The sequence below is a fragment of the Dermochelys coriacea genome, chromosome 1, assembly GCF_009764565.3.
Source record: "Dermochelys coriacea isolate rDerCor1 chromosome 1, rDerCor1.pri.v4, whole genome shotgun sequence".
Classification (NCBI taxonomy): Eukaryota; Metazoa; Chordata; order Testudines; family Dermochelyidae; genus Dermochelys; species Dermochelys coriacea.
In genome coordinates this window covers 123,964,681-123,977,373 of record NC_050068.2, presented here as the reverse complement: position 1 = coordinate 123,977,373, position 12,693 = coordinate 123,964,681, and the positions used below count along the sequence as shown (strand labels likewise).

At 38.8% G+C, this 12,693-nt stretch overlaps 1 protein-coding gene across 9 annotated transcripts in view; it reads left to right on the top strand.

Annotated features, from left to right (window-relative positions):
• The window catches only part of PPP2R3B (protein phosphatase 2 regulatory subunit B''beta), an 82,046-nt gene that overhangs the window by 18,231 nt on the left and 51,122 nt on the right, over positions 1–12,693 (top strand). Inside the window, exon 1 of one of the 9 annotated variants that reach the window (XM_038387224.2) lies at positions 11,388–11,787. The exons of the other annotated variants lie outside the window; for them this stretch is intronic. Within the exon in view, the coding sequence (XP_038243152.1) occupies positions 11,641–11,787 (147 nt within the window). The 5' untranslated portion in view covers positions 11,388–11,640. Of the gene's footprint in view, positions 1–11,387; positions 11,788–12,693 lie in introns of those variants that run through there. 9 annotated transcript variants of the gene reach the window in all.

The window sequence follows — 12,693 nt, the reverse complement described above, 5'->3', positions numbered from 1 at the left end:
CTTTAGGCAAGTTGGTGTACCATTGGTGTCTTGTGACACTCTTCATGTATACTGTACAGAACAACTTAGAAAGGAAGCATTGTTTGTCTGACTGAAGAACCAAGTATAAATTTTTGATGTAAGAGACACTGAAGTTATTCATTCACTAGCCTAGCTCTTCTGTTTTACTGTTTTTCTTATGCAGTATTCCTTTGTTGTTCACTCATTGCACATATGACCCTGGAACAAAGAATTTTTCATTTCTCCTCATTGTCTTGGTAACCAGAAAGTTAATTCTGGTTAGGCATGTTTCTTATAAATTTGTTAGTCTCTAAGGTGCCACAAGTACTCCTTTTCTTTTTGCGAATACAGACTAACACGGCTGCTACTCTGAAACCTTCTTTATTCATGTTAGTGTTTTTTAAAAAAAAAAAAACCACAAAAACAAAAAAAACCCTTCCAATTAGCCACGTTCCAAACCAGCAGCTAAATTTTTGACTTTTTTTAAAAAAAATTCTCAATTTTCTAAATACTAATTTTATTAGTAATTTTCTTAGTGTTTAAATATTGATGTGCTCTTTCTCTATGTTGCTTTCTGGAATCTTCACAGATGAAAACAAGTACAATTCCAGAAGTATAATTAGCTTTCTCCAGAAAATACAATTCACATGAATCCTTTAGGCGTAGGACAAATATGGATTTTGGAAGTTGGATGCAACTCATTTAAGTTCATGAAGTTTCACAGGTTTACACCAGATCTGTCTGATCCAATAATTTAAACTAATCTCTAATTTAGAGGATTGGACATTTCCTGTTTACCCTATTGTTGTGGTTTGCAGTCACTGGAAAATGCTAACACTGAATTTAAATGGACAACTAGATCAAAGAGAGCAAAATGAAGACTGGTTGTTCCTTAACTACCCAATCTAATCCAAAACATTTAACATATTAAATTGGAATCAGAAAAGCTTAGTTAGCTCCTTACTTGACATGAGCTAATCCATTTCTTGTTTTAAATTGTATCCTCAACTTCCTCCAGTATTGCTCAAGCTAAATTTTGAACTAATGGATACCACAATTGTTCCTTCAAAAGCTAGATGCTGTTAAACTGTAAAAATGTCCCTCTCAAATCTCCAAAAAAGTGCTATTCCTGCAAATCATTGATTTGTTCTGACATCAATGATAGATCAGCTTCAGTTTTAAACAACAAAAATGGTCCTTCAGAATGCAAGCACAAAGGCAGCCTTAATTATAGCAGTCGCTATGTGCCAAAGTTACAATAAAGCTGTAATCCTTTGGGTGGACATGTCTGTGTTTGTGCCACACTTGTCACTGCAAACAGTTTTCTTAGCTGAAATACATAAAATAGAATTGGTAACCTTAGGTGACCTTAATTTCTCTAAATTGGAGGCCTCATGTTCCAAATGACTGCCTCATGAAAGAAATTAATGCAAGTAAAAACTTCATTGATCTGGGGAAAATGTCAAATTTAGTTTTTTTTTCCCCCCCTATACTCTTCAGTTCATAATGAATGGGTACCAAATTTAAGATTCTAGCTTAATTAGAAAATGAAAATTGTGTAATGCACCCCTTTATCTATACAATATACTTCCAATTCTCCGAACAGAATGAGGGACACACATTTTATTTGGGTAAATGGGAGTTTCGATAATTGAGAGGGCAGGAACTATTCAGCAGTGAGGTATCCACATATGGAGGCTTGTCCTCCTCACAGTGGTCTCTGCCCCACCGCGACTGCAGACTCCTCCTCACTCACCTCATGCCTTCAGGGATCAGTTGTCACCAGCCTTGTGGCATCACAGGGAGTCTTCAGCGGAACTGCAGTCACAGCCCTGCTCATTCACTTCTGCAGAGGGTTTCCTGTGGTGCCATAGGAGCCAGTCAGCAGTAGAGTGATCACTCCTGCATCCCGGATCCTGTCATTCTCCTTGCATTCCTCGCCAGGGGCCTCTGCTGCCCCACTGATTGTTTTACTCCTGGAGGAATTCTGCACCATTGCACATGCACAGAATTTAGGTCCCCTGAAGACTTCTTTGCTTTCTTGCAGAAAAATGACTTTGACGGGGAAGCAAAGGGAAGCCACAAGAGCAGTCATGCCATCCTCCCTAGTAGTATGTTTCATGTACCCAGGGCAGGCAGCAGAGAGGGCACGGAGGCAGGACTGAGGAAGACCCAACTGGTGGTCCCTACCTTGCCTCGAGCTCAGCTGCTAGTTCGGGCTAGGCTGGGCTGGGGAGGACGGGACATCCTCTTCCCCTGCATGGCATCCAGGGCCAGGTAAGACCCCCTTCAGATTTCTCCCCTGGCTGTAGGACACATCTGCCCAACCCCTGTGTATCCAGACCCCGGTGAGCCCCACTCCTCCTGCACCTGGACCACCCTGATGACCCAACTGCAACCAGATTCCCACCCCACTAAGCCCCAACCAGTTTCATGTGGGTACCCACCCCACTGAGGCCCACTCCCCCAGCATCTGGACCCCCAAGTCCCACACACCCAGATCCCCCTGCTGAACCCCAACCACCTTTACCTGGAACCCCCTACAGAGTCCTATTACCATTGCACCTTGAACCCTCCAACAAGTCCCTGTGCATCCAGTCCCCTCCGCACCCAGATCCCCCACTGAGCTGCCCAATTGCCCCACACAGAACCCTCTCAATCCCATAGCTGGATCCCCTCACACTAAGCACGTCCGTATTTGGATCCTGTCTCCCAAACTTGGTGCACCTGGCATGAGGTGTTTTTGGGGTGGGCCCAATCCTTGCACTATATCAGGGTTGGATGCAGCCTCACTGCCAAGTGCATGTCCCCGGGGACAACGACTGCACAGTTATCTCCCACCTTTGTGCCGTCAGTGTCCTATACTCCCTAGTACCATGCTGAAGCCTCCACATTTATTTGACAAAATTTGCAGAATTTTAAAATATTGTGTGCAGTTTTAATTTTTTTGGTGCAGAATTTTTAATTTTTTGGCTCAGAATGCCCTCAGAAGTATTGTTTGGCAGGCTTTCTGCTTCTGATGTACTTAAATAAATTTTTGCTTTTAGTTTTTTGTCTTTTGCTAGTTCTTCAGTTCTGTTTTGGCCTGCCTAATTGTACTTTTACCCTTGACTTGCCAAAGTTTGTGCTGCTTTTGTTTTCTTTATCAGGATTTGACTTCCAGTTTTTAAAGGATGTATTTTTATCTCATTGCCTCTTACTCTGTTTAGCCATATTGGCATTGTTTTGGTCTTTTTTTTAACCTTTTTTATTTATTTGGGGCATACATTTACTTTGAGTCTCTATTATGGTGTGTTTGTTTCCATGCAGCTTGCAGGTATCTCACTCTTGTTACCGTTCCTTTTTATTTCCATTTAACTAGTTTCCTCATTCTTGTGCAGTTCCTCTTTTTGATGTTTAGATGCTACTTTGGTGGCTTTCTTTGATTATTCCCCCCCCCCCCACAAGGATGTTAAATTTAATTAGATTGTGATTGCCATTTATGAGCAGTTACTAGTGGATTGTGGATACTTCTGCTTGTTGTAGCTGCCCCTTCCCTTACTGCCACTGAACTTCAGAAACCTTCTGAGAAGCATAATCTGTTGAGGCCATGCAAGTGCTGTCTTTCATGTTTTCAAAAGTGTTAAACCACATCTGCGCTAGGGTTTAACACCACGATAGTTACTGTTAGCTAACATATTCTTAAATGTGACTTGTTTGCTACTCTAGATGTGGCTGTGAGAGGGTTAAGAAGGTTAAATTGAGGGGGTTAGTGAGTAAACTTTTCTTTTCCTTTCCTTATTGGGGTTTGTTTTCCATAGTCAACTTGCTTTCAGGGTTAATTAGGCTAAATAGCTATGTTGAAGATGCTTGATGTATTATATTTTTCTCATTTGTCAGTGTAACATTAATCACTATGTGCTTCTTCCCTTTGTAATAAACTTTTTTAATCTTCTTTTAAAGAATCCTCCTTTTCTTTAGGCCAGAAGGGATCATTATAATCATTTGGTCTGACTTCCTGCATAACAAGGCCAAAGAATCTTACCCAGTAATTGATGCATTAAGCCAAAATTTCTGCTTGAGCTATAGCATATCATTTAGGAAGTCTGCATATCAAGACTTCAAATAACTGAGAATCCACCACATATATAAGTAAGTTATTTCAGTGGTTATTTACCCTTCCCTTTAAAAATGTGCACTTTATTTCTAGTCTGAATTTGCATAACTTCAATTTTCAACCATAGAATCTTATTATGCCTTTTTCCTTTAGGATTAAAGTCTCTTACCAATATATGGGTACTTTTAGTTTTTTTGATTTGTATTACCTTCTCTTCTCTAAACTAAAGAGATTGAGCTTCTTTAGTTTTTCTTTAAAGGCACGTGTGGAGAATGTGAGAAATTTCTATATTTTTATTAAGAACTGTTACTCAGTTACCCAGCCACTCTTGTATTGTTACCTACTGGGTATGAAAGGATTAATTTCTTTCCAGGAACAAGGGGAATAAGAGATCAAATGACTAGGTCATGTAGACATGCTGGAATTGGTATGAATGGACTATCAAGATCTGTCAGAATGTGAATGAAGCTACCTTAGAGATATGAGGTAATGGTCCAACCATTAGTCTTTCAGTGTAGCAGCTGCCAACCAAGAGGACTTTTTGGATGTGGAAAGGCAAATTACATGTCTGACCACAACTCCACCCTTCCTGGGAAGGGGCAGGACATGTGAAAACAGCATGACTGAAACGTGAAACAAAGGACTCTGAAGTGTTAGGAAACACCTGATAAGAACCCAGTTCTTGCAGTTGATGGTAATTCAGTCTCGTATGGGTGAGCAAGATGAGGGAAGTTCTCTGCAAGCATGTGGTCTGCCTTCCAGATGATGGCAAAAATGAGACCCTACTAACTAAACAAGGAGATGCTGGCAAGCTAGATGGAAGAGGTTTAGTTTTGCTTGATCATTTTAACCCAAAGCCCTAAATACAGCATTCTGTATAGTGGACTAATAAATGCCAGTTTATTTTTTTGAAGGCTGTCTTTTTTTGTACTGCAAACAGCTGTTGGTTGCATAGTTCCCATGAGAGCAAGTCTCCAACAGAGGGGGTCCAGGCTTATTTGGATCTGCTGAAGAAGCCACAGTGAGAAACAGGTGCAGCTGGCAGGGATTCAGTCTCAGAGTAACAGCCATAGGGCTCCTCCTTGAACAGGAGGTCAAGGCCTATAACAAGGATGCACTTCCAGAAAAGCTATACAAAGGTCAGAAGCATAGCACACCCTTAGTATCCGTGACAGCATATTTTCCAAACATCAGATCCTCCGTGAAGCTTTTTTCTTACCTCTTTCCAGTTTTTAACATAATAGAATTATGGAACAAGAAGTGGACAACTATTCCAGTAATGGTCTCATTAATATTACATTCAGATATAATACTAATCTCCCTACTCCTGCTCGATATTCCTCAGCCTGTATATCCAAAGCTTGTGTTCTCACACTTAGCTAAAGCATTGCTCTCAAAGCTCGTGTTAGATTGGTAGTCTACTGTGACCCCCTGAGTCCTTTTCAGAGTCACTGCTTTCCAAGCTATATCCCGATCCTGTAAGTGGGGTTTCCTAGACCGTGCATTTGGCTGTGTTAAAACAAATGTTCAAATGAACAGACTTTACCAGGTGTTCTAGATAGTCTGTCCCTGACCTGCCCTCATCATTTACCACAAGCTTTTGTCATCTACACATTTTATCAGCAATGATTTTATATTTTGAATAGCATAGCCCAGAGAGCAGATCCCTGTGGGACTGCAGTAGAAACCCCTCACTTAAGGCATGTCTTCCCTAGCAATGTTAAAGTGCTGCTGCGGAGCACTTAATCCTCCTTAATTGAGGAGGGTGTCTTTTCACACCCCTGAGCGAGATGGTTGCAGGGCTGTAATGTGCCAGTGTAGAAAAACCCTTAGTTACTTTGATCTATCAATTAATCAGTTTTTAGTCTTCTTGAGGTCTTAAAAGTTGTGGAGTCCACGTTCCAACCCTTCTGTTTTGTTGTCTTTGAGCTTTAGGACTGTTAGGGAGGGGACAAATGTGGTAGAAACACATGCAGGAAACAGTTCTGCTGCTATAATTAAAACAAAATTACCATCTTGTGATTTCAGGGACCAAATTACATGTACTGGTAGTATGTGGTGCTTGAATTAAAGTGGTGGTTGTACTTTCATACAGCAATCATTCTGTTTTTGGAAACCCAGTGAAATTCCAAGATACAAATCCATTTTTGAAAGGATTAGTTAAAAATTCAATTCATGTCAGACTGATGAAGCATTGAACAGCTGGTGCTATGTTGGAAGTAGCTACTGATAAAGAGTTGTCATTCATGTACTTTAAAAATACCTCTCCTTGTACCAGATTACTCTCTCAGCTTTAAGTTAAGGTGATTCAAGGTAAATGTATACCTAGAAGCAGTTACATTTCTAAATCTGTCTGCAGGACTTCATACGCTCACTTAAACACCAGCCTAGACTGCAACTATCCTTTTTTTGTTGGCAAACCTCAAAATAGCATTCTGGTGCTCTGGCAGGGTCCTTAAACAAAACCAGTGTGGTTTTTTCCCTCCAAACTAGTCGAAGTATACTTAGACAAAATACTAAAGGCTTCAGAGTAGCAGCCGTGTTAGTCTGTATTCGCAAAAAGAAAAGGAGTACTTGTGGCACCTTAGAGACTAACAAATTTATTTGAGCATAAGCTTTCGTGAGCTACAGCTCACTTCATTGGATGTGTTTTTCCACCGAATGCATCCAATGAAGTGAGCTGTAGCTCACGAAAGCTTATGCTCAAATTTTAGTCTCTAAGGTACCACAAGTACTCCTTTTCTTTTATACTAAAGGCTGTAGCAGAAAACTTTAAACTGGATAAGTTGGGTGCCTAAATAAGTGGCTTGGTTTTGAAAGTGATCAGCCTCAGCTTTCTCTCTCTCCTTGGAATGGCAGCTATAAGTACTCATCTTTTTTAAGTAAGCACCCAAGCTTGCAAATGTGGGCCATCATAGATTTTTTTTTTTTAATGGGTAGGCTTTTGTAAAGAGGTGGGTTTTGCATTAATATCTGTGGATGGTCACACTACAGTCTGATCTCAGGGCATTCCACTTCTGGGACCTGGAATCAGGTATCTAATCTCCATTTCACAATAGTTTGGCTTTTTCTAGTTTTCATGTTTCTGGTGAGCACATTTGAGGGTCATAAATAACAAGGAAGTCCTTGTGGTAGCCTAGTTCCATTCCACAAGGTGATAGTTGACATGGAATTGTGTTCTAGAAGCTGTTTGTTTTTTTTTTAATTTCCCCCCTAATGCTTAACATTGTGGGGGGAAACCATGAAAAATGGACCAATTTACACTGTTCATAGTATTGTCTTCCTGAAGCTGTAAAGAGCCTGAAACTGTAGTTCTCATTCCTCTCAACAGTGTAACTCTGAAACCTCCATTTGATAATTTCAGTGTCAACATTAACTGTTTCACCACTGATCTCTTTAGCAGAAACATCCACCTAATGTGTTTACCTGCAATCTCATGCATACCAACTCTCTCTTGGGCAACTTCTAAAACCTACAGTTTTGCCTTCTAATTTGTACACAAGTTGGACATTAGTCAGTACAAAAATGTGCATATATTGAAAACAGAATTTGGGGACAGCATAAAATTGAACTAAGGGCTAATCTACACTGGCAATGCTAAAGTGCTGCCGCGGCAGTGCTTTAATGTGCCTTTTGTGGTCACAGCACTGCACCTAGAGAGAGCGCGCGCTCTCCCAGTGCAATACAGCGCTGCAACTTGCTGCACTCAAGGGGGTGTTTTCACACCCCTGAGCGAGAAAGTTGCAGCGCTGTTAATTGCCAATGGAGACAAGCCCTTAGTATCAAAATAAATATAACTATTCTACTGATTACTCCAATATTTAATTCACTAAAACTGCCTATTTAAAACTATTATCTGAAGCTGCCACAGAATCCAGGGACCTTGCTACAGAAATAGTCCAGACTACACAAGACCTTATCAATAGGAAACAATACTAATCCTTAAAGACTGGAATGCATTTTCTCTGGTAGTGGTGGGACTCCTCTCTGAGAGATGCAGTGTTTAGAGCTCCTGTGAACTGCACTGCTGTGATTCAGTGCTTCAGTAAGTGCATTTCAATTGGTTCAATAGTGTGAAATCTGCTTTATTGCAAATTTGGTGAATCTGTTCTATGTATGTGTGTATCTGTCTCCTCTACACTTTCTTATAAAGAGAGGAAAACTATTCTCCCTGCATCCAAGTCTAGTGCTGATACAAGGCTTCCAGATATAAACAGATATTTCAGGAATGCAAACAACCTCTCGTTTGGCTGCAGGAGAACCTTCTGTATTTAAAGTCCTTGCTGGGAAGCAAAGGAGAGTCCAGACTAAAATAGTTCAAGCTGGGGGGGGGGGGGGTTGTTGATACTTGGTGTTTAATTACAACTTAATGTTTGTTTCCTTTTACATTATTTTAAATCAGCATCATTTTACATTTTAAATCAAACCTTAAGTGAGTCTTCAAACTAGCTTGTTTGTGCTTTTGATGATTTTCTGGACTTCAGTATGAGTTTATAGGGAATGTAACCTGCAGTGTCAAATTAGTTTTGACCTTCACTACTTCACATTAAAATATGACCTTAATAGCATGTGTGGCCTATAATATATTGCTGAATAAAGAGAGGAAATTCTCCCTGCAAACAAGTATAGAAAAGTGTGTGCACTCCTATTTTCTCTCTCATAATACAAAAGGGGAAACTTTAACCCTGAAAGACATCAAATATGAATATGATAAAAAGGAAATACTTTATATAAATATAATAACCTGTGGAACTCAATACCAGACATCACCGAGGCCAAGAGACTCAGTTAAAAGATTAAATTTTTCCATCCAATTCTTTATGCACATTAACATTGCTTTTAGAGAGCTGATCTAGATTAAGCAAAATTTTTGTTGATCTATTCTCAGTGACACCCAAGATCTTTCCTGAGTGACAAACCTTAATTGGAATCCAGCAGTGTGTGTGGATAGTTCAGATTGTTCCTTTCACTGTAACCATGTTTTGATAAATGCAATTAACTTCCAATCCTGTTCATTCAGCTAGCTCTTTTAGGTCTGAGGTTTCTCACAAAATTTAGTTATCCACAGATTTTTTCCACCTCACTGTTGATCATGTTTAATAAATTAATCACTGGTTTTGCTAAGGAAATTTGGTGTGCTCCACTATTAACAAATTTCAGAGTAGCAGCCGTGTTAGTCTGTATTCGCAAAAAGAAAAGGAGTACTTGTGGCATCTTAGAGACTAACAAATTTATTTGAGCATAAGCTTTTGTGAGCTGCATCCGATGAAGTAAGCTGTAGCTCATGAAAGCTTATGCTCAAATAAATTTGTTAGTCTCTAAGGTGCCACAAATACTCCTTTTCTATTAACAAATTGGCATTTCTTCATATTGTTTTGTTTCTTGGACAATCTCAGTTCTTTTAGCTCTCACCACCTTGTGATTACTTGAATTTTGTGAAGTAATTTGTCAAGGATAACTTAATTCACCATTTGTCTTGTGTTCTTTTTTTTTTTTTTTTTTGATGAGCCAAAATCAAGTGCTACTGTTGCTTTAATAGAAACTTTGTTTTCTTGCTGTAAAACAGAAATGTGAGGTCCTCACTCGATCTTCAGAGTCTCTTCCTTATCCAGTTAGATGAATCCATATTCTATTATTCCTAAACGTTTAATTTTCTGTCATCTAAACTTAAAAAGAAAAATTAAAATTAAAATAAAAGCCAACACGTATATCTCAATCTAGATTGAGGACCTTTGAACTCATTTAGCGTGGTACCACATTAAATGCCATGTCTCTTGTACTTTTATATGGTGTTACTGGATACATTTGTTGGTACATAATAGACAGGATCAGAGTTAAGGTGGTTTGTGTAACTATATGCATTTCCTGACTCTAAAAGATACAATTGTTTAGAGGCTTTTTCAACCATACTTTAATTTCCTGACTTTCATTTTTCATAACTACAAGTTAACTTTGTAATAATACTTTTCTTAAATAACTGATACCTTTAGAACCCTAATTATTTCCTCAGAAAACATTGACTTTGACATGTATGTTACATGTTCCAGTGATCTATGATCCTGTAAAGAGAGCCCATTTCAATTTTTGTTGGTCTTGTGAATTAAATCTAAGCCTTGTTACACTGGCATCTGAGTAATTTCCTTTCCTGCATGCCAAATCCCCACCCCAAAAAAACAACCTCTAGATTTCTTTCCCAATATTTTGTTTTGACTGTACCCATTCTGTTATACACAGGTACAGAATCAAACAGTCTGTCCACTTTTTTAGAGGTACTGACAATGCTGGGAGGGCTGAAAGTTTTAGTTAAGCTAAATGGAGGTAGTAAACAGGATGCCATTCTCAAATAGTCATAATGATGACATTTAAAGCAAATGTATCTAAAAATGAATGTGTTCCCAGTGACAGAGTAAACCTATGACAATTTGAAATTTTAAAGCAATACCATTTCAGTCAGAATTTTTTTAAAAAAAGTTCTGAAACATTAGAACATGGGAGATGGAGAATGTGTATATATTTTTCCACTTCAAAACCATATGAAAAAGTATAAACTTGGGGGGATGGGAGAGGAATGAGGAGGGAAATCTTGCAAACTGAAACTAAGCCTCCATCCCAAAAATATTTTTTAAACTACAATAAATTGAAACTAGAAGTCTAAAACTGCTATCTCTAACTGCAGCATTGCTACTGAAACATTATGTTCATATTTATTTTAAGGTGTGGCTTTCTTTGCAGTACTTAAAGTACTTTTTGTTTGGGCAAGAAAAGTTCATCCTGATAAAGTAGTTTCATATGTGATATCTAAATCTTCCCTTTCCTGCTATATAAACTGCCATCTCTGCAAAATTTCTCTTAAAAGCATTCAGTTGTGGTAATGTTTGCCAACTTTATTTCTCAATATTTTCTGCTTTAACATTTTACATGACTGAAATCCTGCAATGTGTGAATAATTGTTCAGACAAATACAGAAGCTTCATCTTGTGAAACTGTGAACATGAGCTTTACAACAGCTTATCCCCAACAAGTTTGTTTGAAGTTTATCTTGTGGTTGCCTCATGTTCTCTAAAGTTGCAGAGTTTGCTGTTAAAGGGCTGAACAACTTAGAATTTAATTGCTGTGTAATAAGCTTTATCCCTCAATGAAATACTTCACTGAGGCTAGAGAGAGTGGGGTTTCTGATGGAAAGAGAGGCAAGGAAAAAACTGCAAAACTGGCATCTTTACATTCCTCCAGAGTTTGCCTTTTTTAAATTGGGAGCTGCTTATATAGATGATTCTCGAAACAGGTTTGTTTCTTTCCATACCATCCCATTTAGTCTTTGGAATGCATGCAGCAAAAGGGCGAGCCCCTAAAGTGACTTTCCAATCTGTTTTTGTGATTCCAGCCAAGTTCTCTTTAATGTATGGCGCAGGCTAAGTTGAGCTGGCTCTCTTAGAATGTCACAGAACTAAAGCGCAGCTGCTGCTCTAAGTGGCACTGTGTGATAATAGAAAGGCTCTGCTATTTACTTGGACTCAAGTGCCTGGACTGGCGCGCACAGATATTATATGAAATCTGAAAGCATGAGGATAAAAGAGATTTCCTTGCGGCAAGATCCTGATCTAAGAAAGGAGTTGGCATTGCTAGCTCGAGGATGTGATTTTGTTTTACCTTCTAGATTCAAGAAGAGACTAAAAGCTTTCCAGCAAGTTCAGGTTTGTTTGTTCTTCTCTATATAACTGCTTCCCCTATTTGTGAAGGCACAACTTTGATCTCCATAAACCTCATGAAATACATGAAAGTTCTTCACTAACTAGGAATATTTGAATACCAGTTTTATTTTTTTCAAAAGGTAACATGTTTGTGTGGTTTTGAAAGGAAGTAGATACTGTGCCTTAGTCCTGCTACATGAATTGTGCATTGTTTTGAAAGCTAAAAAAATGCATTAATTTAGCATAACACTTATATGCATAAAGAAAAGGAGTACTTGTGGCACCTTAGAGACTAACAAATTTATTTGAGCATAAGCTTTCGTGAGCTACAGCAAGTGAGCTGTAGCTCACAAAAGCTTATGCTCAAATAAATTTGTTAGTCTCTAAGGTGCCACAAGTACTCCTTTTTTCTTTTTGCAAATACAGACTAACACGGCTGCTACTCTGAAACTTGTATGCATGATTTGTTTACAGATGTGTGAGAAATAGAAAGGTTGGTATACTTAATTAGCACCATTTGAGTTGAAAGAATAGTTCCATTATAATCTACATGCACTTTCCCCATGGATATTAACTTACTCCTTGCTAAAACTAGGTACAAAAAGATAGGTTGCAGCTTTGCCCAAATATGAATGTAGCCCCTTTAGCATGCTCTGTGTTGAGTTCCACACACTATGTAACTCAGGTTTCAGAGTAGCAGCCGTGTTAGTCTGTATTCGCAAAAAGAAAAGGAGTACTTGTGGCACCTTGGAGACTAACACATTTATTAGAGCATAAGCTTTTGTGAGCTACAGCTCACTTCATCGGATGCATCCGATGAAGTGAGCTGTAGCTCACGAAAGCTTATGCTCTAATAAATGTGTTAGTCTCCAAGGTGCCACAAGTACTCCTTTTCTTTATGTAACTCAG